Below are 11,775 nucleotides of genomic sequence, written 5' to 3' on the forward strand. Positions count from 1 at the left end.
AACTTCTTAAAAGCTACTTGAGACTCTTGAAAGTATGAAAATCACATTACATGTTTTGTAAAGGACTCCTAACAAAGAGGAACCAAATTTTCATAAGATCCAAATTTGACTTAATAAACTAGTTCTTTGAATTCATTTTACCCCAGTTGTTCAGCTCAGTATGATGACCTGGCTACCTAAGTGATGCTTTTTGTTTTTATTTTGAGCCCAGATATGTGGACCGTACTCATAAGGCCAGGGCTGAGAGTATAGACTTTTAAAAAACACAGGAAGCATCATTAATTCTCTGCTAACAAAAACTACTGATGATTCTCTTTTTTGATTGTTTTATATGAGAAGGGGGAGGTGTCGTCAGAGAAATAGATGTGTTTGCACTGGCTTTGCTTGGCTTGGATTTCTGCTTTGATTGGTTAATGGAAATAGAATAAATAGGTTTTAGATTTTCAGTTAATAAAATAAAAGTACAAATGTTTTCTAAGAACATTATTGAGTAGTTTAGGGTATTACCCTTGAAATCATTGGCTCAGAAATTACCAGATTTATTTCCCTTATAACATTATTTTCTAACACAACAACCATAAGTAAACAGTGATAGTTAACAGTTTTTTGGTGTCAAGGAATTACTACTGAAGGCAATAACTAGTCAGTAAGCTACATGTTAAATATATTAAATAAAGGGCTTACTTCAAATGATGGACACAGTATGTCTCAGATATATGAATGGTGATGCTACAGGAACAACTAGTCTGAGCAACTAAATTACACAAAAGCTTTAGAATAAGTCGAGCAAATGTGAAGATGGTCAAAAGTCTTGGTAAGAAGGGAAGGAAATACAGAACATTCAGACACTGACCAGTCATTTTCCTTAACAACTGTGACAGGACATCTAAAACCATCTTTCACCGAAAGGATATGGAAATTCTCTACGCTGTATAAGGCCCACGCTTAATAAGACCCAGTGTCTTTCTCAACAGAGTCCCAGCAATATTTAGCTGAATTTCATTAGCAGTTTCAGAGTCCAGTGTATCAGATGCTCAGCATGGTGTATTTCCATTCAGGAAAGTCTTGACGGAACAGTTGCAAGCTTAGTACCCTCAGGTATTGGAGTGAGCAAGGTAACAGAAAAGTCAGGCAGTCTGAATGAGCCTTTCCTCACTCTCTGAGATGACTCATTGTTTGCAGTGACAGCATCTAAAAGCTATTTCGTCAAACCACAGGTACTTTTGAATCTCTTGGCCACAGATCTATACTGGGACCACTGTTCAGCTTAAGAACAGATGAAAAACTTTAGTGTTATTTTTTTCATTGTCATGAAGTTATGTTACAGTAAATTACTGTTTTTGCCTGTTATTTATCCTTATCCTTAGCCTACTTTCCACTTTTGAACTCTTCTCGCCTTCTCTATTTCGTGATGCACATATTTCTGCAACTTTTTATTGTGAAAACTTTCAAAATACAAAAAAGTTGAAGGGATAGTACAGTGATCAGTTTGTTTACTCTGTGTGTGTGTTTGTGTTTTGGTGGAACCATTTGAAAGCTGCAGACATCATGACGTCATCCCTAACTGCTTTTGCATTACTTACCTAAAATACAGTCATTCTTCTACACAACTGTAGTACATTATGTGATATACTTTTAAAAAGAAGGTTCTTATATTGCTTTGTGTCAGTCTCAGCCTACCTTTAGCGACACTATCAGCTAAGAATGCCTGGGGGCACTCACCTGGGCTCTGTACTGCTTGTGGCAAGCCCTCCACCCCCGCCACAAGCCAGTGTTTTAGCTGGACTGTTCCTTGTGGCTCTTATGATTATGCACCTCAGCAACTTCGAAAAAAACTTTGAAAAAAGGTTTATTACTCTGTAAGTCTGAGAGGGTACATGGCACTCCTGGAATCACACAGCAAAATGTGTTTAAAGGGAGAGCACAGACCTGGGATCATGCCTTTATTGGGGTCAAAGGTGGGATGCCTGGAATTTTGTGGGTTTATTCTTTATTAGTGAATTTAAAACATAATAGGTGGGAAGAGAGTATAGCTCAGTGGTAGAGCGCATGCTTAGCATGCACAAGGTCCTGGGTTCAATCCCCAGCACCATTATTAATAATAACCAAAAAACACATAATAAAAAAACAATAAGAGCAAGAATTAAAGCGTGGGAGGGAAAAGTAAGGTCACTCAAGTGGCCAGTTATCTAGGTCACCCAGGGCTTTCTAAAAGGGGAACTTGTGGGTGGGGTGGCCTGGCTCTTTATCAGTCTTGTAGCTGGCAGTCTACTTATTTGAGATGAATGTCTTTGAAATGGATGTCGGCAACCAAAAGTATGTCAGGCACTTACATTATAATCAAAAAAGCTAATAGTCGGGCACTTATACTACATATGTTTTAATATTTATTCATTTTTCTATTTTAAAGGCTTGTAAAAAAATTAATGAAAAATTACAGATATTTATCACCCTTTTCTCTGAGAAAGATCCCAGATGTTAGCCAATAGATTCCTCTCTTTAATGCTTGGCTGACATCACAGGCCCTTCCCAAAGGTGTTACCAATAGATGGAAATACGATAAACAACACACAAAAGAAATAGAAGTGCTTACTGCTTTTCAGTGTTTTTTGACAATGAATATTTTTTATTGGAGTGGTCATATGGTTGTCCATACACTGCCCTATGAATTTCTTATGATCTACCAATGAGTTATTCAAGAAACAAAGTTTATTTAAATGGGTGCTAGTCATTCTTACAGGGGGAAAAAAAAAAAACAAGTGCCATCATGATGTGGTAGCTCATACTGTCACAGAAAAGTCTGATTGTGATGGTGCAGAACTTCTTGGCCTTGCTGAAAGTGTCATGTGACATTCTACTTTTTCATGGTAAAGACTGTAAGCTGCAAAAAGCTTACTTGTTTGCTGAGGTCTTTTAATAAATACTTTACAAGCTTTGCCAGAGACAGATTTGTCATCTGGTGGACACAGTGTCTGCACCTTAAGGTGATTCAGCAACAGAAGAGAGAGAATGCTAAACTCGAGGCTGGGCAGCTCCTGTCTCAGATATGCTTTTGTTTTGCCTTTTAGGTATTCCAAATGCTGCTAGAGTTCTTGGAGCAAAATATTTGCCAAGGTTTGGGAAATGCTTTCTTAGCAAAGTATTGCTACCCCACAGTAGTTGTATCTTCTCTCTAGTCTGGTGCTTTGAGATTAATAAGCCAACCAAATTTGTTTGGTAACAAGTCTGTGTATTAACATCATGCATAATGATTATCAAACCTGTGTTCTCCAGCATTTCACTCTAAAAGATTTTGCTCCTTGAGAAAATGACCCTGCCTTATATATATTTTTTATATCTCACACTACAGTCTCCATATTAACCACTTTGTGCTAACGTAACTACATACTGAGCTATGTTGAATTAGTATACACAGACATGCATTTGTATGTATATATATGATTAGCTTTACAGCCAGAAACAAGAGTAGAACTTTTATTAACTCTGTAGTTATATTCCCATTCAAAAGGAGAAATCAGGATGATTTTTAAATTTGAAGAGAGTTGGAACATTTCATGTTTGTGCAGGTATTAAAATTTTAACTTTATGTTTTGGTTTTTGTGGGGGGTTTTTTGGCCACCACTAAGCAAACTGATATGGTAAAGAAAATTATTTCCTTCCAGAGGTTGAATACTGGGGCAACTTGCTATCTCTTTATACACTCATTAAAGGTGGTAGGTTCTTTTATAAGGACATGAAAAAGCTTTCATGCTTAGAAACCATTTACATTTGCAGTGGAGAAAATTCTAATTGCCTGTTTAATGTTCTTTTTCTGTAAAAAGCCTCCCAGAAACCTTTGATTCCATATTTCATGGATTACTGTTAAACGTTTACTCAAAACCAGCACAGTGTATGTATGTCTTTTGATTACTCTGCATTCTAAAGGGAAAGTGCCAGTGCACTTGGTGCAATTGTGGTAAGTTTTGAAGATCTATATCCTAATTATGGATAAATTTTTCGTGCTCTGGCAGGGGTATTGCCTGGTAAAAATTCATTAGAAGTGAAGCTGTCCAATTTTATAGACCAAAATATAAAATGAAAAATATGTGAGCACATATGTAGAAATATATGATTTCCACAGGGACTTCTGCTTTTTTCTTGGTAAGCACAACTTACCAAGAAATGTTTTGTAGCTTACTACTGCCATCTACTGGTTCTCAACTCTTACATGTCTAGCTACTGGTTTACTGTAACATACATAGAAATAAAAGGGAACCAGGTTTTTTAATTGGAATCCTTAGAATAGTCTTTGCTAAGGGTGAAAGAGAATTTTCACGTGATTCATACAGTATTTACTTTGTAGATGCTTTTAGTGAACAAACTTATAACCCTCTTTCCACTATTTACAATATGACATTTTTCTGCTTGAGTTTCTGATCAAACCTTTTTTCCCTGTCATCTCTTCGTAGTTTAATGGATCGAGAAGTGGCATTACTTGCTGAAATGGACAAAGTGAAAGCTGAAGCCAGTAAGTCTGATCTTTATTAAAGCTATTACCAGTTAATACGTACCCGCATTTCAACCCCCATAACAAAAGCTCAATATAAATGCCACAGTAAGAGCTTATATATTTAGTTATGCAGTCTTGAGCGGTTGTACTGTAGTGTCATATGAAACCTTTCAGGCGAAACAACTTTATAAGAGCCTGTTTTTTTTTTTTTTTACTATTTCCAAATTTTAATATTTTGAATGTATAGCTTAGTGTCTTAAGAGACTATATCATGGTATCTGCCAGCATAGCACCAGCTTAGGAAAATAAAGTATCTTCCAGATGCCTGGGTTTTATTTCATTTTGTTTCACCTCCAGTAATTGAACAATTCCATTGGGTTTCTTTCTACTTGGGAAAAAAAAAACCCTTTGGCATAATCAGAGGTGACTTTACTAGGTTGCCTATAATTAGTGTATACATTCCTGTCATTACCACGCTCAGAACTTTCTTTGTTTTCTTGGTTTGTAGAAACTTCACTCAGTGTCTGTTATCATTGGGTAGGAAAAAAGTCGATTAATTGAGGGTTCAGGATACCATGACTGGGGTTCTTCGAAAACTTACTAAAATAGATTATGGAAGAATAGAGTCTAACTTGGATAATTTGTGTGGTTTTATACTAAAGAACCAGGTATCTGTTTTTTTTGTAATTTCTTTTACGGGTTAGGTTAAAGATAGACAGCTATATGAAAAGAAGGGAACGTCAACCGCACCTTGTACAATGACATTGATTTGGGGCTTTTCAACAGCAGTTTATCTTCATGCATTGAATGCCAGATTTGTAATTAGGAAGGTTGTTCCTTTTAGCCTGCTTTCAAACTGGTAAGAATGGAAATAGGCTGAGATGATGACTTACAGTTAAATCATTTGTGTCTATGGTCATGGGCCAGAGGAGGCAGCTTTGAAGCACTGAGCTGAGATCAGTTTCTATCCATTTAACATGAAATGCTGAATACATGGTAGAAAGTGATCCACAGTTTTTCAGACGTGAGATTTCATTAAAATGGAGTGGTATATCCTGTAATTTCTAAATGTGACAGTTTCAGTCCAGTCTTGTGCCTGTGTGTTCTCTTTTTGAAGGTGAAGTTTCAGAGAAAATACAACTGGTAAGAAGGCATTGTCCTTACTGTTGAGAAGAAGGTGTTTTTTAAAATACATCGTTTATAGAAAATTTTGAACATACTTCAAATAGAGGCTAATATAATTAGCCCCCGTCACCTAGCCTCAACCAGTTATCAGTTCATGGCCAATCTTATATTATCAACTTCAGATAAAATTCATCAATTTTATATCTGTATCTCCTTTCTCCCATGATAAAAATCCAAGTTTTCAATGACAATAATGAAATTACTCATTTACCGATGATATCAAGAAGGTATTTTTCTTTTTTACACATTGTAGTTTTATTAATTATATATTCACAGTTCAGACTTTATTCACATTCATTCATATATGATCTTAACATCAGCCTTATGGAGGAGTTGGGTTTTTAATTAATTAATTAATCAATTAATCAAACTAGTTCCTTTGGGGGAAATGTGACTTGTCCAAAATTAGATCCTCTCAGTTATCTGATACATATAGAAATCTTTACTTGATATGTTTTTTCCATCTTGAGATCTGTAATTTTGTCTTAGAGTCCTAGAATGCTGGAGCTGAGGAAGAGTGAATTTGATACAAATGGCAAGTAGGTTTTATCCTGGGAGACAGAACAACAGATCATTTGTAGCTGTTGGGCCTTTGTGTTGAGAAACTTTGTGTCTGTTCCTAGCTTATTGGGAAAGTGTGACCTTATTGATTAACCTGACACTGGTGTAGGCAGCCCATGGTGGCATGTGTGTGGCAATTGAATTAAGTAAACTTGCTAAAGACATTCAGCTCTTTGTAATACCTGATACAGCTCTTTGAAAATTCTGGGTTTTTTCTAACAAATTTGGTTAATTTCTTGGTATGTTATAGGATTCTATGTATAACAATTAGGAATTGAGTTTGACTGCATACTACAGAATAGCCTAAGTAAATGTGAGTTTGCTTTTCTCTCAGGAAATGAAAGGTCCACAGGTAAGCAATCCAGGGCTGCAGGGCATCTCCAACATGACATGAGGGACCCAGGCTTCTCTATCCTTCTCCCCAGCCACAGCTATCCCTACAGTGTGCTTATGGTCAAAAGATACCTCCTATGACTCCAGTCAAGGAGGGGCAAAATGTTGCACGCTACCTAAGACTCCTTTAGAGAGCTTTCCTATAAGCCTCGCCCTGTGAGTTCTGCTTAGATCTGCCAAACTATATTAAATGACTCTCATCTGTAGCAAAGCTAGGAAATGTAGATTTTTACTTAAGCAAGTTGGTACGCAACAACATTAGACTTCTGATAGAGGAGAATGGCTATTCAGTCATGAACAGTCTTTGCTACAGTCCACCCTTCAGCTGCCCAAGATGCTTCTTTTTTCTGAAATGAAAACACACCTCCCCAATGGCAGCACCTCCATGGTCTCTAGTTCATATATTCAGCTGAAAATCCAGGACTTCTGGGTAATTTCAGATCTTCCAGCAGGTCTGGATATGACACGTTGTGGTCTGGGATTCCATCAACTAAAAGAAAAGTTAGATACCTTCCTCCAGTATTATGTAGAGAAAGAAGAGGATAATTACAGTAAAAATTCCCACTTGGAAAAGCAATAATCAAATCTTACTGGACAGCAGTAGTCGAGTCCCTGCTTCAGTGGTGGAGAAATTTCCTTGCTTCATCTGCCCTAGTTCTGCTTTCTATGAGAATTTCTTTTGCCCATTGTCCTCTGTAGCCCCTGGCTCTCTACTCTGAGATTTCTTTATTGTCTGTAATCCTCCATGGACTTATCTAAGTTACACATCTGGGCGCATGCCAAAGAAGATGCTTCTAAAAGGCTGTAAAAAGTCTAAATACCCATCATTAGGGAACTTGGTAAATAATTGTGTTATATCCATATAGTAGAATACTTGATGGCTATTAAACAGACTGAGGGGAACCTAATGTGTTAGTAAGGAATGAACTTCAAGATATATTAAGTGAAAATAGCTAAGGTGAAGGAAGGACCGTGTATGTGCTGTACTCCCATTTGTGACAAGGGAAGAGAGAGAGAGAGATGTTGTACATGCAGAGAATGTATTTGGAAGTATACTTAAGAAATTGTTAGCAGTGGTTTCCTCTGGGAAAGGGACCACAAAATCGGATGTAAGAGAGACAGTTTTACTTTTCATTTTATACCCATTTATTTTAGATTAATTTTTCACCATAAGCATTTTTTGTTTTAATTTCAATGCTTCTTGATTAAAAAAAATTTTTTTTTTAACTGGGAAGAGGAGAAGGAGAAATGGCAAGTGACTTACAAGTCTTTATGATTCATAAAAAGCGTTTAGCACTTAACTGCCTTCAGAGTTCCTCAGGAAAGTGGAAGCTGGACCTTTGGTATTTTCATTTTCTGGATGGGTGGGCAGCGAAGCCTTTGGCTGCCCAGATACGTACTGCAAGTCCTGTATTTCCAGTTCTTTGTCCTATTTAGCAGAGTCTGAGAGTCATACTCCCTTTTTCTCTGCAGTGGAAATTTTGCTCAGCCGTCAAAAGAAAGCCGAACTTCTAAAGAAGATGACTGACGTGGCTGTTCGAATGTCAGAGGAGCAGTTGGTTGAGCTCAGAGCAGATATCAAGGTAAAACTTCCTTCTCTTCTCTGCCTTTCTTCTTACCCTTGGGGACTAAAGTAGCAAATCTCCGTAATTCATGGCCATCTCTAATGTACTGAACTCATGATCTTTTCTTCCCAAACCTGGCCCTTTTCCAGGTCCCCTTTTTCTGTAGGTGGTACTGTCATCTATCCAGTGTCCAAGCTGGAAACCTTAGGAAATTTCTCCTTTTCCCACAATTAAATCTATCAGGAGACCCTGTCCATTTGACCTTCTGCGAAATCTCAGGTCTGAGCTTTTCTCTCTCACTCACCACAACCGTTATCAAGCTACTGTGAACTCTTGTTTGGACTTCCGTAATATCCTCCTAACTGATGCTACCCCTTCACCTGGCCACTGCCCCACTCTCGCCACCCCTTCAGATCTGTTCCTCACGCTGCGGTAACCTGCTTCAAATGTCCCAGTGCCATCGGATAGACTATAGTCCTTGATGGCCTGTAGGTCTCCACATGGCCTGGCCCTGCTGCCGTCCTTTTCTCACCACCCGACTCGTTCTCTGTACTCCAGCCACGTCAGCTCTCCTTTCCACAGACACGTCCTGTTCCTTCCATCTCCCTTTGCCAATCCCAGCACACGTCAACCTTGTTTCTAAATCGTGAGCTCTGTGAACCACGGGAGTTGGCCTTCTCTACTCCAGAGCCCTTACTGTGCTCTTTCTGAATGTGTGAGACTTATTGCCATTTTTAAGACGAATGGGGAGGCTGTATAAGAGCCTTTGTAAAATAAAAACATAGTTGGAAGATCATCTAAGACCTTCCACATGTCCTTGTTATTATTCCCTTGCTCTTTGCCCTTAGACTCTATTGAGGAGAACTAGTGAAATATACAATGCAAATTTTAAATTACCATTTTCTGATTAACTAAGACTACATTACTAAACTTTATAGAAAGTCTTCCTCGCATTGATGCCAGTCATCCTCATTCAACTATCAGGGAGAAGCCGGAAACCCCTTTGGAATTAGATAAGAATTCTGGCTCTCACAGGCCTCATCTGTTCCCCTTCCCACGTGGTTGAAAAGCTGCTAGAAATATTTCTGCAGGCTGACTAAGGATCTGTTTCTCTCCACGTCTTCAGTGTACCGAAGTGGGTGCTGTGCAATTTAAATGTCTTATTTCCAGATCATTTTATTTCCGTCATTGCTGTTATGTCTTTGGCTCAGCAAACCCTAGAATTTGTTTCAGAATTAATCTCAGACTGATCTTACATGTCTGAAGGCTTTGTTACAGACGTTCATGTGCTTTCCTAAGCCACAGTGTACCCTGAAGCTTTAAGGCTTCAAGGCCCAGAGGTAATTTTTATTTCTCCTCTCCCATTTACTGCCTCTAGATGCATCGCAAGGATTTGATGTATTTGATTCTACCTTTTGAAAATCCAAAGTGGAATTAGGCCACCCCTAGTTAGAGGACTGATCTGAGGAGTTCAGTTCTTTTAAATTATATCCAGGCCTTTAGCTTTTCTTTTTCTCTCTCCTTTTCATCTGAAAAAAAAATGATTCTAGGCGACCTTGGAAATTGTTTATTGAAATAGACCCCCAAAAGCACTTTATTCCTGACACGTTTCTAGTCTCACTATTTCTACAGAATAGTTAGTTTTGACCCAAGGGGTTGGATCCTTCTCAGCTCAGTCTGCTTAAAAGGATTAAATTACTTGCAGCATGCTCTTCTCATTTGCAAAGTTGACTTTTCGCATGAATGATTTTCCATCTCAAGAAATTGTTCCTATTTCAAGAACTAACAAATCCTACTTTATAAAGAGATGAAGTGGGTTTCCTAAGGAAGTTCCTATTAAAGAACACCAAACCATCTATTTAAATGGAATCATTGTAACTTATGAGCATTTTTGCTGCCTCTGCCTTTGTGTAAGATGGAACAATGTTGAGAGTAGCCAACAGGGGGAAGAAAGATGGCTCTCCACCATGAATTCCTTCTCCATCCTCCATAGCTTCTGATTATACCTAACGACCACCATGTAGCGTTTAATAAAGTTCCCAAATAGACTTATCTTTGGGCTCTTAAAGAAAATGATTGAATTTTGTCAGTTGCACAGCATTGGTAATATCATGGCCATTTAGTGAACTTCAGAGAAACAAAAATATGACAGTTGAAAGTAACTGTTTCATCTGTTTATAGCAAACTGGAGATTCCATGGATACTGTTTGTCTCACTTGGAGTCTTTTCTTTGTCTTTTCTCCAGCACTTTGTTAGTGAACGTAAATATGACGAGGATCTGGGACGAGTAGCCCGGTTCACCTGTGATGTAGAGACCCTCAAGAACAACATTGATTCGTTCGGACAAGGTGAGATGATGAGGGATTCAGGGCTCCAGGGATGGTGATGAGAAGACCACCCTCTAGTCATTAGAGACCCAAGTGCCAGTTGATTTCTCCACTGATTCTTCTCAGTGCTGCTTGTGTTTGGGTTTGTTGGTTTGTTTTTATGAAAAGAAAACTGAGATACTTAACAAGTCAATGGATGCAGATGCTTTGATCTCACAAGGATGGGTATTTTCCAGCTCCCTTAATTTGCAGTCATACTGTTTCATCATTTTCTGCTGAGTTGAGGCATGTTCGGCATATAGCATAAAGAGCATGTGGCCCTGGAGTCAGACCAAGTTTGAATCCTTGTCTCTACCCTAACCTCTTGGCCCCTCAGTTTATTCCTCTGCAAAATGGAGATAACAATGCTTGCTTTGCCTGACACAGAATAGGTACTTAATAGTTACAAAGGATGTGTGTGTGGCAGTGGGAGGAGGTGTGCCTCTGAGGTGAGAGCTTGTAGTGACCCATCAGTCAGATCCAAACCCTGAGCTCAGCTCCTCTGTTCTCTCTGGCTCAGTGTGAAAGTGAAATAATGGACTTAGGGCAGGGATTGTGAACTCAACATGAGTCCAAGCTTAAAGCCAAGAAAAAAAATCTAGGGAGTAGTTTTAAACCATTGAATTCTGGCAAAATTTGAACTGAAAATATTAATATTTTTCAGCTCACTTGGTATTTTGAATTTGGGGTTATTTTTGCAGTAGGAACTTTGGGAAAATACATGTTTGTTGTAAAGACTAGTTCTGTTCATATTTAACTCATCTTGAATCATTCGAATCTTTTTAAAAGGATTTAGCTTTTTCTTTAACTTTTTCTTTCTTTGCGAAGTCTGTACTTTGGAGTGTTCTTGCATAGGAAATCAAACATATGGCCCATACTATTGTTCCTAGGCTTAGTCAGCGGCTAGAGCCACCGCCAGGAGTTTAGGTGGTAGGAAACGCCCAGAAGTCATCAGTTGGTGGGGGGATGGGCCGCTGCAATTGTATAAGGTTCTCCTGTCTCAGAGTTCCTTTACCAAGCAGTGAGGATTTGGCAGGAGTGGAGGAAGAGGGCATAAGGCAGATTTTCCTTCCTTACGCATTTATAAACTTATCTTTATGATCACTCAGGTAGACAGTTCTTTAAGTTGCTCATTGTGAAATGGAGAAATAGGGAAAGTGTTACCCAACATGCTTTTCTGTCATATGACAGCATATTTCTCATATTTCTCTCTCAG

At 38.4% G+C, this 11,775-nt stretch overlaps 1 protein-coding gene across 3 annotated transcripts in view; it reads left to right on the top strand.

The window, feature by feature from the left end:
* The window catches only part of SPATS2 (spermatogenesis associated serine rich 2), a 95,537-nt gene that overhangs the window by 80,357 nt on the left and 3,405 nt on the right, over positions 1-11,775 (top strand). For all 3 annotated transcript variants that reach the window (XM_032492764.1, XM_032492763.1, XM_032492762.1), the window contains 3 exons: positions 4,449-4,507; positions 8,102-8,211; positions 10,439-10,541. In XM_032492764.1, the coding sequence (XP_032348655.1) occupies positions 4,449-4,507; positions 8,102-8,211; positions 10,439-10,541 (272 nt within the window). The remainder of the gene's footprint in view (positions 1-4,448; positions 4,508-8,101; positions 8,212-10,438; positions 10,542-11,775) is intronic.

Source organism: Camelus ferus, chromosome 12, assembly GCF_009834535.1.
Source record: "Camelus ferus isolate YT-003-E chromosome 12, BCGSAC_Cfer_1.0, whole genome shotgun sequence".
NCBI lineage: Eukaryota > Metazoa > Chordata > Mammalia > Artiodactyla > Camelidae > Camelus > Camelus ferus.